The 15,268-nt window shown below is 35.0% G+C and overlaps 1 protein-coding gene across 5 annotated transcripts in view; it reads right to left on the bottom strand.

Moving 5' to 3' along the window:
• GSK3B (glycogen synthase kinase 3 beta) overlaps positions 1-15,268 on the bottom strand; it is a 197,278-nt gene that overhangs the window by 23,290 nt on the left and 158,720 nt on the right. For 4 of the 5 annotated variants that reach the window (XM_067738774.1, XM_067738770.1, XM_067738771.1 and 1 more), the window contains exons 9-10: positions 13,291-13,329; positions 10,326-10,512 (exon numbers count right to left, since the gene is read on the bottom strand). In XM_067738774.1, the coding sequence (XP_067594875.1) occupies positions 10,326-10,512; positions 13,291-13,329 (226 nt within the window). The remainder of the gene's footprint in view (positions 1-10,325; positions 10,513-13,290; positions 13,330-15,268) is intronic. The other variant, XM_067738772.1, reaches the window with a different exon arrangement.

The raw sequence follows: 15,268 nt of genomic DNA, 5'->3' as shown, positions 1-15,268 counted from the left end.
TCAAAACATAATGCACAATTCGAACAAAAGCAAATGAATTTAAAAATAGCTATCAATAAGCCAACCAAGAAAGGTATCAACCAACCAAAAGGTTAACCGAACTCATTTAAATAAATTTTGCTGCACTGTTGACACTAAAAACTATAGAAGAAAAATTCCCATGAAAAGACCACTGTAAGTTAAGCAATCTTTTTAAATGTTAAAAACAAGAACAGAACCTAAATCTAGTTGTTTTGGAGAAACCTGAAGTTTCCCTTAAAGTTTCTCTTCTTCCAAATATAAGATTTCCAAATTTATTAATAAGAAAGGGCGGGTTTTTTTTTTTTTAATTTGCAGGGGTGGGGGATAGGAGGAGGGGTGGGAAGAGGTATATACGTTTGTTAAAACTGTGTTGTGTGAAAGCTGAGGATAAGTTTGAGAATAGTAATCAATGTACAAACCAGAAGGAAGAAATCAACCCTTTATTAACTAGACCTCTTACAGTCATAAGTTAGAAGGAAATCTTCTTTGTTACCTTTGAAAGGGCTCAACATGCAGACCCCCAGAAAGGAGTCACTACAAGAGGCAAACTTTCTTTACCTTCTATAAGTAGTCTGAGGTTTTCATGTGTGTATCAGGTCTCTTAAGAATAAATGAAAATTGCCAGTGGTTGTCTATATAGTTAAAACTGCTGTTTTTTTTTCCTATTCACAGAAAATGACTTAACAATGGCATGGTACTTTTTCTTTGAGGAGTAATTTAAATGTTAGGATGGTGAACCTTGATCTTACACACTGAATTCTAATGTTGCTTGTTTGGATATATATTTTTTAGATGAACAAGTAACCCCATTACAACTGTTTCTCTCTTAACAATTTCAAAGTGCCCAGGCCAGGAAATCTCTGACCAAGTTCCTAACGTTGACTACATATGCCATACTCATTCAGAAAAGTAAACAAATACTAAACTAATCAGAATATCAGACAAATAGTAAACAAATTACAAGGCTTGCTCCTGCTGCTTGGTAATATTAGCAATGTTTCATGCGCGGACTACATGATACCTGTAGAAACCCATGACTACTTTGCCTTGGAACTGCCCAAGAGGGAGCATCACAATTTATACTAGTCACCCAAAAAGGTCTGTACTACATTTATAGTAATGCATTGTATACTACATAATGCATTTTGTGTACTACATTTATAGTAATGATACATTTACAAGTTATCTAGCAAAATGTTAGCATTTTTAAAGTCCTGGTGATTAAAAAGAATAAGCTTTAGTAACCTGAAAATCTTAGAACTCCATTCTTGATGAAATGTAATAAGTGTAGCATTTATGTTGAATTCTGCAGGAACCAGTCTGTGTTTTTCTTGTGTCCATTTGTACCATGATTTTACATATCTTATCCTTTCATGCTCTATGTTTTTAGCTTTATTTCTCATTTTTTCTTTGTCCTTCTGGAGTCAACTCATTTTTTATAATCAGAATTTTGGAGCTGTATGTGTCTTTTTTTTTTTTAAACACACGTTCTTTCTTATTTTATTCTTTCTGACAGAGTTTTGAAAAGAATCTTTTTTTTTTAACATCTTTATTGGAGTATAATTGCTTTACAACGGTGTGTTAGTTTCTGCTTTATGACAAAGTGAATCAGTTATACATATACATATGTTCCCATATCTCTTCCCTCTTGCGTCTCCCTCCCTATCCCACCACTCTAGGTGGTCACAAACCACCAAGCTGATCTCCCTGTGCTATGCGGCTGCTTCCCACTAGCTATCTATTTTACGTTTGGTAGTGTATATATGTCCATGCCACTCTCTCACTTTGTCACAGCTTACCCTTCCCCCTCCCCATATCCTCAAGTCCATTCTCTAGTAGGTCTGTGTCTTTATTCCCATCTTACCCCTAGGTTCTTCATGACCTTTTTTTTTTTCCTTAGATTCCATATATATGTGTTAGCATACGGTATTTGTTTTTCTCTTTCTGACTTACTTCACTCCATATGACAGACTCTAGGTCCATCCATCTCACTACAAATAACTCAATTTCGTTTCTTTTTACGGCTGAGTAATATTCCATTGTATATATAGAACTACCATATGACCTAGCAATCCCACTACTGGGCATATACCCTGAGAAAACCATAATTCAAAAAGAATCATGTACCAAAATGTTCATTGCAGCTCTATTTAATAGCCAGGAGATGGAAACAACCTAAGTGTCCATCATCGGATGAATGGACAAAGAAGATGTGGCACATATATACAATGGAATATTACTCAGCTGTATGTGTCTTTGAATATCCTTTAATCCAACTACCTCATCTTTTTAAATTAGTAAACTCAGAGATAGTGTCTTGGCCAAGATCTGCACCTAGTTAGAGAGAGACTGGGAAGGAGACTTTAGGTCTGACTTACTCCATATGCAATACTGCATATCTTTATTGCCTTGGTTATACATCACATACCACCAGTATTCTGGTCTTCCTGGAAGTGTATCTGTCCAAACTACACACAGAACTTTAAGTCCAGACATTAGTTTTTCATTGTTTGTTCCTATAACATTCCACATTCTCTCCAATAGTACAGTTGAGGCAGCAGAGACACTCAAATCTCAGGGAAAGGGAAAATAATCCTCATAAATAATTGATAATTTAGATCCTAAAATTCTGAATACAGTCAATACTGTATGTCAGTAGTACTCTGGTTGCCTGAACTAAAACTAACCTGCCCCCTCTTACTGGCACTCACGAATTTCCTAAGCTCTCCCTTGCAGTGTATTTCCTTGGTTTAGCTTTCAATACCTAGAAGAGTACAGCTTACCTCGATATTTTACTCTTCTAAATTATTCATAAAATATTAAAGAATAATTCTGACACCAATTCCTTTGATAAGTATAAACAGCTCCATCTCTCATTTATTTACTAGAATAATCCTTTTATTTATACCCAAATTTCCTCAAGTCCATTTATCAAGATCTTTTATAGCCATTTTTCACCCAGAAGAACACAGTAGAAAAACAGGGATAGCCATGTGAAAGGTTTATAGTTTAGTTAAAAAAAAAAAAATAGAGGGGCACTGCAAGTGAGAGCAGTTTATGAGTTCCTATTTAGGATTTGATTCATATCCTACATATAAATCAAGATTTCCTATCTTATGTAAATTTGTTCTTGCTATTGTAAATGATAATAAATCTAAAACCAAAAAGACCCTAGTCAAGGTTAGAATATTACAAGATACTTCATTACCTTAATTAAGGTGGTTGAAATACTATGTCCACTTTATTTTTTTTTTTAACTTTTTATTTTATATTGGAGTATAGCCGATTAACAATGTTGTGATATACTATGTCCACTTTAGATGTGGCTGAGGGTAAGACAGGCTAGAAGAAAATACCCAGGATATAGAAAGCTAGGTAAGCAGGTGGGCTGACCATATTTATGCATATCACTATTTCATAACAAAAAAACTGGTTTAAAAATCATTGCTATAAAGATATGGAGCCTCCTAATTATCAAAAATAATGAGTTACAACAGATTTTATAAATAAGTAGTCTACTGCTTTCAGATGAAGAAGTATAAGCCTTTGGTAAGCTGGCCTTCTGTAACACTTGCTTTTGTTGCCCACCCCCAACTTGTCCTCAGACCCTGTTTTCATCACTTACTTTTCTTTAACACAGTCCTAAACGCATTAAAAAAATCTTTCTCTGATCCTTCCCCCATTCCCTTCGGTTTTCTCTTACTCTTCCTTTTACTGACTTTTTTTCCACTTGATTTCTGGAACCCCTTTGCTGTCTCATCACTGTTTTCCTCATGTCCAGATACTCTTTTCCCTGTATCCCAAGACATCCGTAGTCTGCCTGAGTTTGCATGCTGTTTTCTGAATGCTCCAAATATCCTGTTTTAACTCTCATTTAAGCAGTCCCCCCTTCTTCTGGCCTAACCAATAAGCCACTCTTCCTCCTTGTTCCCCCACAAAACTGTCATTCCCTCAGATAACCCAGCTAAGTGGTAGAGCAGTAGACTCTTCAAACTAAGTCACACTAATGTAAATAGTTGATAATCTTTACTTACACCTGCCCAACCCCCATCCTATCCGATGCCCTCAGGGAGATGTTTACTAAAATAATTTTACTTGGTAAAATCTCATAAAATCAGGTTAGAAAATTGGAACTGGGGATGTGTGTGGTGGAATTAACTGGAGACTCATCTTTAAACATACAAAACTACCTATTTCCAGTATATTCCAGCCTTAGAATAGGTAAGGAATTGGTAAACAAAGAGAATATCGATCTCTGTTGGGATTTCCTGATTCTATTTGATTCCTAAGGTCTGATTAAGTTATGTCCAACCTTTGAGATCCAATAACTGAGGGAAAGGGAAAGAAGGGTATGGTATGCTAAAGGTCTGTCCTGGTTTCCAATGTCTGGAGGCAGGTAATACTGTCAGTCAGGGGATCCTAGAACACAGAAACCCCAGTGCCAGAAAAAAAGAGAGGTGTAATAGTTATGGATCCAGAAGGTCAGAAGGATCTCAAAGTTTTCTGTCCCATATCTGTTCACCTCTCTTCTCCCTCTAGCTGATCACAGAAACACTTGTTTTGATTATATGAAAGTAATATTAACTAACATTTATGGCTATTTACTCATGGCACAGTAACAAACATCAAATTGTAGTTAGCTATAAGCTTTACTATATTCTACTCAAGTGTCTAATCTTCATAGTTCTGTTCATATGGTAGGTTTACTTTACTAATTAAAACAACAGTACCAACAACTAGAGGGAACATTAGAAATGCCCAGTAAGTACAGGTTGCATGAATTAATAAATACTGTGTGTATTTAAAGTGGCAGGTATCAATCACTGAAACAGTCATTGAGCACCTACTATATGTAGATCAGGGATTACCTTTAGTTTATCTGGGGAAAATAGTATAGACTTCACTGAAAATTTGCTGTGAGGATGTAGGAGGGCACAGCAGAACTTCACTAATGACACCCTCCATCCCCCCCTACCTCTGCCCCCATGTTTCCTATCTCTGCACTCTCTCTAGCTATACAACCAACTGGAAAGTTAGTTCTCCTTCTTCATTCTCTTGAATTAGCCAGTTTTATTCTGATCATCCATTAACTGCTATTAATTAGTATGTGCTTTAAAGTTGCATCTGCACAACAGTTACATCTTTGCCTTAGTAAATAAGATGACTATTTGCAAAAACTGCTCCAAAATCAGAACAGGGAGGATCAAACAGAAATAACAAAAATTATTGACATCAAGTAGCACCTCTTTCCTGGACAGCTGTGTCCTTATATGGAAACACTGTTCAAGTATAATAGTGATCTAGAAGGATAGGGAGAAAGTACTACTAAGTGATCATAGCCTAGTTTCAGAATGGCTGCTAAGACAGGGCAGCATTTAACAACTTTAATAAAGAAGGGCCATATTACAAAATGATGTCATGTTCAACTTAATACATTGAGTTTTATGAAAAACCATTTCAAGGATATATTCACAGGGTCCCTTTGAAGAGGTACAAAGATTCATGCACATCCTTCTCACTGATATCCAAAGAATCACATAAAGAGTCTGACAGCCACAGAGATTGCATGCCATGTCTACATATACCACATCCATGTACACACATATTCTTCAACTCCTCAAAGTCATATGCACATTCAGACATACACAGAGTCATATTTATGTTTGATATCCTGGGCAAATATAAAAAGTTGAAATATCAAAATAAAACATTCTTCATTCCTTTTTTAAAACTTGTAACAATTAGGTATGTGTGAACAAAGTCTGAGTTAAATTATTTACTCTTTAAAATGAGCCTTTTCTTTACTTTAGTTGATTCTATTATTTGACAATATGAAAACTGCCCACTCACAAAAGTCCTTCCAATATTTTAGAGACCATATTCTAAAATCTAAGCCGATTTATTTTCATGTTAATCTGTCTTATGAACACAATTTACTAGAGAACAGGTAAATAGCATTTACCAGGTTCTAAATCATTATACTGCAGTAAGCCTTAGGATCAAATGAGATACCACTTCACACCCACTGAGACAGCTATTAAAAAAAAAAAAGGAAGACAAGTATTTGTGAGGATGTGAAGAAATGGGGACGCTTGTAACATTCCTGGTAGGAATGTAAAATGTGCAAGCCATTGTGCAAAATGGTTTGGTAGTTCCTTAAGAAATTAAACATAGAATTACCATATGACTCAAAAAAACTGAAAACAAGTATTCAAACAAATTCATACTTGTACACAATGGTCAGAGCAGCACGATTCACAATAGCCAGAAGGTAGAAACAAACCAAATGTCCATCAGTACATGAATGGATAAACAAAATGTGGTATATCCCTATGCTATGGACTGAAGGTTTGTGTCCCCTTAAACTTCATATGCTTGAAGCCCTAATCCACAATGTGATGGTATCTGGAAGTGGAGCCTTTGGGAGGAAATTTGGTCATGAGGGTAGAACCCTCATGAATGGGATTAGTGGTCTTATAAGAAGCGACACAAGAGAGGTGATCTCTCTTCACCATATGAGCAAAAAGTAGCCATCTGCAAACCAGGAGGTGGGCCCCTGCCAAACACTGAATTTGCCGGCCTCTTGACCTTGATGTTCCCAACCTCCAGAACCGTGAGAGACAAATGTTTGCTGCTTAAACCTAAGTGTCCATCGACAGATGAATGGATAAAGAAGATGTGGCACATATATACAATGGAATATTACTCAGCCATAAAAAGAAACGAAATTGAGTTATTTGTAGTGAGGTGGATGGACCTAGAGTCTGTCATACAGAGTGAAGTAAGTCAGAAAGAGAAAAACAAACACCGTATGCTAACACATATATATGGAATCTAAAAAAAAAAAAAAAAAGGTTCTGAAGAACCTAGGGGCAGGACAGGAATAAAGATGCAGATGTAGAGAATGGACTTGAGGACACGGGGAGGGGGAAGGGTAAGCTGGGACAAAGTGAGAGAGTGGCATGGACTTATATATACTACCAAATGTAAAATAGATAGCTAGTGGGAAGCAGCCGCATAGCACAGGGAGATCAGCTCGGTGCTCTGTCACCACCTAGAGGGGTGAGATAGGGAGGGTGGGAGGAAGACGCAAGAGGGAGGAGATATGGGGATATATGCATATGTATAGCTGATTCACTTTTTTATAAAGCAGAAACTAACACACCACTGTAAGGCAATTATACTCCAATAAAGATGTTTAAAAAAAATAATGTTTGCTGCTTAATCCACCTAGTCTATGGTATTTTGTTATAGTTGCCTGAACTGATTAAGACGTGATATAATGAAATATTATTCTGCCATAAAAAGGAATGAAATACTGATACATGCTACAACATGGATGAGCTCTGAAAACATGCTAAGTGAAAGAATCCCACATTATGTGATTCCATCATATGAAATACCCAGAATAGGGAAATCTATAGAGACAGAAAGCAGATTGGTGGCTACCAAGGGCTGAAGGAGGGATTAATGGAGACTGAGTGCTTAATGCATATGGAGTTTTCTTCAGGAGCAATGAAAATGTTTTGGAATTTGACAGAAGTGATAGCTGCACAACACTGTGAATGTATTAACACCACTGGATTGTTTACTTTAAAATGGTTCATCTCATGCTATGTGAATTTTATCTCAGTTTTTTAAAAAGCTTAGAAATTCATAAAATAACAAACTTAGTTGTTTTAAATTTTATTTTCTTTAGTAATAATAGAAAATTATTAGCCAGTGACTAAAGAGTTAAATGTAATTACTTCAAAAATAGTGCATGGGAACAGTGAAACTGAATCCTGGATTTTAAAATCTGATCAAAGAAAGGTTTAAGCAGCATCTCATTTTCAATCAACACATACAGGTGCACACACACATTGAAGAGTATGTATCAAAATATGTCTCAATTTAAGGAGAATTATTCTCCAAAATGTATCCATCATAAATATCACCTTGTATGCATTTGAGTTTCTACCAAGTTGTTCACTTGACAAGGGGCTGTCTTGATTTGTGTATTCTGAGAAACAAAGTACTTGCTGGAGAAGATACTTAGCATGGGAAAAAACTCAATCAAGTTTCCCTTCAAAATTTGGGAAACTTTAAAGTTACCTGACAGAAATGGTAAAAAAAGAGGTAAAGAAATTTAGCACTGACTTAGTAGTTTCTGATGTCAAGACTCCACAGTTCCACTGGATGTCACTGTATACAAAAGCCTTTTAGATACCACTTTAAAAGCAATCCACTAAATAATTATATTATGCAGACAATAAACATATACCTACAGTACAAAAAGGAAAAAAATGTATCATGCTATGTAAATGGATACATGTAGAATTTCCAATGGCGGTCTCAGACAGATTCAAAAAGTGCTTCATATTAAAAACTTTAGGTGATGTAACCTAAAAAACTATATAGATGGTTCAAAAAGTAGCTCTACTGATAACAAAGACACAGATGTAAAAGATGCATATACAGTTTGAAAAAAATTGTTTTATGAAATTTGAGATGTAAAAAAAAATTCCTAACCTAATATTAACTTTACATAATATATAATTTTCAACATATTCAAGTTAACAAAAAGAACCCTTTTGGGATCTTCTAAATGGGAAAATAGAGGATCACTTTATATTCAAGGATTAACAGTTTTAGCATTAGAAAAAAGACTGAAAAGAGCTACACCATAAAATGCTAAAAGTGATTATTTTGAAGACTAAAAGTACTTCGGGATTGTGATTTTAATTTTCTCTACCTCCTCTGCATTTTCAACATTTTCTTCCATCTACATGTATTACTCGATTAAAACAAAAGCAGTAAGAATTAAAAATAAAATTTATTTTCTCAAGAGGTCTAAAACTTGTATGACATGGAATCAATGAATTTCTGTTCTGGAAGAGGCCAAGAGTCTCCCAGTCTAACCTTCTTCCAAATCAGAATCATCTTATCTACAATATTTGACATCATCCAGCTTTTCCCCGATATACAGATCAATATTCTGAAAACAGCTTGTTCCATTATTACCAGCTGAAAACTTCTTTATTGATTCATCAATAATTTTATTTAGTCTCTATTTATGCCAGGGGCTGAGGTCTTTATTTGAGGTATTTTTCTCAGGAGTCCCTTAAGTCTTCACTTTTCCAGGCTCTATATCCAATTCTGCTCCTTTGTATACCCTACCTGGCATTCATTAACATTCTTCTTAGAGAGGCATAGTCAGGACTTAAAGCAACATTCCAAGTGATTTCTGATCAACCCTAGTCAAAATTAATAGTCCCAGGATACCTGAACATTTTTCTTAGATGAACGTAGACTACATCAGCATTGCCAGCATTACATAATAGTGACAGCTTAAGATTATAGTCAACTGAATCATCCAGGTCTATTTTACTAGCAACTTAGATGTTCCAAATCTAAAGTTTAAGCAGCACATTTTTCCACAATCAATTTTAGAAAAGTTTAAATATGGGGGAAAAATTGGCTTTATAATAAAGGAAATATATCTATTTCCTGATCACAGAAAGCTCTCCATCCCCCTTCTATATTTTTAGCTTGACTAATCAATGAAAACAAGCAATCTATTTATTCCTTGTTTTATCTATAGGGAATTGTACACATTTAATGTTCAGTTTAGGAAGAAAATCATATCATCAGAGGCAGTGTGGTTGATGAATGAATGAAAAACGAACATAGAAATGGTGAAGAAATGACTATCCCTGGGCTTTTTAGAAACCACCAATGCACAAACTTAGTTTTCCAATCAGTGTTTTCTCAGCAGCAATGATGCCAAGCCCAGAAGGGATGAGAATTTCTCTTCTACATCCGTTATATATAAAGTTATATTAAGTTCCAAGAAGGGGTTTATAGGACTCTAGTTTTCCCCATCTGTATAATGTCTAAAATTACAAAAATACAGCCACCAATTTATTCCCAGGTTAAAAAAACTTGATATAAATCCTTGGGAAGCAAGAAATTTTAATATTCTAACTTTTATATACAAAGCTGAAGGTTAAATTATACATTAGTCTTACTAGTGATAAACCTCACTCAGTGAAATCTCTATATAACTTCTCCAGTGCCAAGATTTATCATAATCTGCTAAAAATTAGAGAAGCTATGCCTATTTGAAACTTTTTGCCTGCCATTATTTTGTTCAAAACCATACAAGTGGTAGCCTAATAAGTGGTTAGATAGGATGCTTCCTACCTGCATAAGTACTTAATATGCTTACTTTTATCCTACACAGATTTAATTAACAGAGTGTCACTTCACACACATGTGTAATTTTCCCAGAAATGGTAAAAGAATTAAGTGTTAGAAGTTACCTTGAGTGGTGAAGTTGAAGAGTGCAGGTGTGTCTCGCCCATTTGGTAGTTTGACATTTGGGTCCCGTAATTCATCAAAAAATGAATGTGCACAAGCTTCCAGTGGTGTCAATCGGGCAGTTGGGGTATACTCCAGCAGACGGCTACATAGTGCAATCGCCTCTGGTGGAGTTCGAGGTCGGAAGACCTACGGTATAAAAAAAGAGAAGGTACAATTAATGTTTCCTTGTAAGAATCTTAGCAAATTATCCTCTGAGTACTGAGTTAATTCCCACCATGTACAAAAACATGGTTGCATTTGTGAAAGGAACCTTCTAGAATGAAAGGAGTTAACTGCACATGATTTACCACAGTGATGTGAACCGCTAATTAAAGACTATATGAGAAAAGCTCAGAGAAAAAACTAGGGGAAATGGAAAAAAATCTATATATGCTGATCATAAAGCAGTACAATCAAACATGCACACAAAATGTGACAGGCACAAAAGAAAGCCTGAGTTCTGGAGGCAAGCGCAACTAGGAGAATACAAAATTAATTTTAAAGTTTTGACTGCTGTGGCAATAGATAAAACGTTGCCTCTTTTGTGTGATTTTTTTAGCAGAACGATTATGGATAATGGACAGCGCTGTTCAAATTTTGGCAATTAATATCTTTTAAAAAAGAAAAGCTGTTTTACTCTTAGTCTATAAATATTAATGATTTGGTATTAATTGTTCAATAAGCAGAGACTATTATTATTTGAAGAAATTCTTGAATATCCAGAACTTCGCAAAATGTCCAAAACTGTTTTCTCAGGTAGCGGTTGTCGTGAACACGGCCAGTTTACCCTCATTTGAATAAATATTCTAGGGTTTTAATCAGGAATAGAGAAATGTATTTTTCATTAAGAGCTATTAATTCACAGAAAAAGTAAACTGAAAGCTATACTGAAGCAAAATGCAAATAAATAAATTTGCTTAAAGGAATAGAAAGCTTTCTACTCATCTATGTCTTAAAACTCCTAATAAATACATGAAACTATGAAAAATATACTGTGTTCTAAATTATGGACAGTTAAAGAATAAAAGCAGAAGGTGAAAAACAAATAAACGAACAGAAAGCCTTTGAAATTAAAGAAAAATGAAACATATACCCCTTGACAGGAAGAACACAGAATCAAATAGAAGGTGTAGTAGTGGCAGTGGTGGAGGTGGACAGACACATAAAGAGAAAGAGATGTGTAAAAATGGAGGGAAATAGACCTAAAAGTGAGGAAAGAACATGTAGATTGTGACAAGGCACAGAGGAGCCTGGGAGGCTTAAGTTTTCCTAACGAGAAAGGCTCATGTAACATTTGTCTATTCACCTAGGCTGAAAGCAGAACTGGTTACTACTACAGACTCCTTAGGTTATAAGAGACTATTTATAAGAGTACTCTACTCTGAAAATCTTTTTTTATTCCTTTTGTTTTCACACAAAGTTTATTATTAATAAAGATATTTTCCATGGAAATTGAGAGATTGGCTTGGGTAGGATATTAGAAATTTACTTCCGAATATTAAAGGCCTTAGTTAATTTATTTGGCTTGTTAGAAAACCCTCTCTCTAAGGTCAAAAACTGCTTTATCTTTATTCTTTTGAGTAATCTGACTTGCCTCAGTCAAGGAGTTACTGTATTATTTGAAATGTTTAGATCTTACACTGTTCTTAGTCATTTTCCCCTTTCTTGCTCCCCAGCCAGAACCATAATCAAAGTGTGAAAGAAAATAATCAGTGGAAATATTTAGAAAATTTTTCGTAAAAATATTAAGCACTACTGACATTGCTCTGAGGGCAATTTGCATTTGACAGCATATGGATTTATTTTGCTAGCTAGTCTAATAAAAATGTCTCTGCACCAATATGGTAACACATAAGTAGAATTAAAAGTACCACCACCAAAAGCAGAAATAAATATCTTCTAACATTCAAATGCAGGGAAGCTACACAGTGAGTGTAGTTTAAATGAAAAAAAAATTTGTGTTATTGCTATTAATAAATCAGTATTGTAAGCTTATTTCTGATTATTAAAAAAAAAAGTCATCCACATCTTTCTGGTTTCTTACTGGCTACAAGTGACCATCCATGTTGGTACTAAGACACATATTAGCTTATTCTTGCCAGGGAATCCTAACTCACAGTATCAAAGAGTTAAAAACAATAAAGAAAAGAATTCATTCCAAGAGCCTAAAATTAAGACTTAACCCGACTTTTAAAAATGTATCCATTATTAATTTAAACCCCTTGAGAGATTCTTGATGAGAAAAGTCTTGGTTCAGTAATCTATGGATAAAGGTTAAGCAGAAAATTATGCGGGGTCAAAACCCAGTGTACCCAAAGTCCAGATTTCTGACCATAAGACTGGGTGTGGTAGCATGCAACTTTCAAAAATTACGGGCCAAACTAGAAATAGCTCTTCTGAATTATGTCTGTGTCTAAAGAAAAGGAAATCAGTAACTATTGAGATTTGGCTTCTTTTTTTTTTTTGGCCGCAATGCGCGGCATGCAGAACTTCCCCAACCAGGGATCGAACCCGTCCCCACTTCAGTGGAAATAGAGTCTTGACCCCTGGACTGCCATGGAAGTCCCTGGCTTTTAGTTTCTGCTGCTTTTCATTCCTTACTCATTTAAATTGCCTAACACTCGGAATCTTTGGTTCTGTGGATCTTTGTCAATATTTATTCTTGTAAAAATAATAATTTTTAAACCCCTCAACTCCTAAACTTCAGCTTAGATGTCAATAAATCACTCAGGAAACTGACAATCTAAATATACTATAAGCAAAACCTATACCATACAGTGAGTAAAAACAGAAATCACAGCTACCTACATTGTTTTTACTATTACATTTCAAGAATGAATAACTATTTAGCTTTTCAAAAAAAGTTTTCCCCCTAGTTTTATAGACCTGCCCTGAAATTTTGGGAAAAAAAAATTAAGTACATACCCGAACTCCTGAGGTGAAATGTCCTGTTCCTGACGAATCCTAAAGATGAGAATGCAGTGAAATAATCCAAACAGGGGAAGTCAATCCAAAAGAGAATAGTCCAGCAAGGAAAAATATATCCAATGTTATAAGAAATCCATGGTGTGGGGGGGGACATAGAAAATGTTTATACAGTTATAAACTTTAAACATCAGTCTCCACAGTAGCAAGTCCAAGTTTTAAAAATTATTTCACCACAGTGTATGCAAAAAAAATTTGATTGCGCAATGGTGAGGCACAGTAAAGAAACATTTTAATTTTAGTTAATTATGTTCCGATGCCAGTGCGTTTATTAAAAAAATACAAAACCAAAAAAAGTTAAAATCAAAATGAAATCTAGAAGTAAAGTTCCCAAAGTAAAGTGTTTGGTCTTCTACGACCTGGATTCATTGTCCATTGACATGGCTTGGGAGGGGGCATATCAGACTGCTTTTAAAGATACAAGTTCCCAATTTGCTAATTTTCTCTATTAATGAATTTCAGTACACAGTATAAACATTTTTTGCTAAATTATTAGTGATGAGAGAAAAGTAATAAATATATTTAATTTATATTACTATAGATTTCAAGCCAGATATTTTCAATTTGTGTGAGCTAAGAAGGATCAGGCCACCGCGGATTATTCTCCATTTTGGATTGACTTCCCTGCTAAGAGATGTTTACTGACATTCTCATTATCTTAGAGGACTCTTCAGGAAATTGACATATCACCTCAGGAGTGCGGGTATAAACTTACTTTTTCTATTGTGGGCTTTGCCCCCTAATACCCTTGCACCCATTACTTAGGAAAAATAATGAACATTCTTTCTTTTTGGAAAAACTCACTGAAAAAAATTCTATATCTTTGAGCACTACAAATTCAACACAGTTCCATCTGCAAATATGCCCAATTCACCCACCAAAAGCTAAACAAAAATATATACAATGAACAATACAACTAAGGGACAGTCACAGTTATAGGTGACATGCATAGTAATGTACACCAACACCTAGGCACAACGGAGCCAATTATGCAAAAGGGAGGTAGTAGGGTCTATTATGTCTAGGTATTGAGAACAAAAAATGGCAGACCTCACCAGTAGCTGTGAATTCCCTTGGCTATTCTAAGAGTATTTAACATTCTTTTAGGATAGTTTCCAGTGGGGGAATTAAATATTTTGCAAAAATAAATAATCCGCGGATTATTTTTAGTCTGCAGACTAAAATTTAGTACACGGATTAAAATCCGGCCCATCAGGATAAAAATCTCTCATGAACTTAAAACACAACCAGGTGGACAAAAATAGAAAACCAGACTCAAAAAACTGAGAGCACAAAGTAAGACTCAACTGGGCCAACTAATAATTAGTGCGCAGACTAAATATGGCCAGCCAAGAATGTCAGCAAGGCCATGAAGAGCCCAAAACACCCCCTGTAAAAACTAAAACCAAAAATAAATAAATAAAACAAAACAGAACAAAGCAAAAAATAAATAAACAAAAGGAAAGAAAACAAAAGAGAAAGGAAAAACTGAAAAGAATCAAAACACTGACATGAACTTTTAAGTGATTCAAATACTACCTCACCTGTGCAGCAACTCATTTTCTTAAATTGAAACAAACTCTCATCACAAATACTAGTCTATAGAAGAAACTGAGAGAAAAAATTCATTTTTTTCCAAAATAAATTATCTGTGGTACTGAACAAATGCAAATGAGTCCTTAACAGAAGAATTATTCAAAATAAATTTGTATTTGGATAACTCAGAAAGGACAGAGGTAATTTTCTCCTTTACATGTCCTAGAATAGACTTTTGCCATCAAAATCAAATTTCAACCTGGAGCTGTTATGACTGAATCATAAGCCCCTTAAAATTATCATTTATAAATGGTCATATATACCACATCAAGGCCTATGGTTGATTCTCATAGCATCAGCTTTCAACAATTCCACTGTATTA

The sequence above is a fragment of the Pseudorca crassidens genome, chromosome 5, assembly GCF_039906515.1.
Source record: "Pseudorca crassidens isolate mPseCra1 chromosome 5, mPseCra1.hap1, whole genome shotgun sequence".
NCBI classification, from domain to species: Eukaryota; Metazoa; Chordata; class Mammalia; order Artiodactyla; family Delphinidae; genus Pseudorca; species Pseudorca crassidens.
The sequence above is the reverse complement of the archived record's forward strand: the minus strand, read 5'-3'. Positions and strand labels throughout refer to the sequence as shown.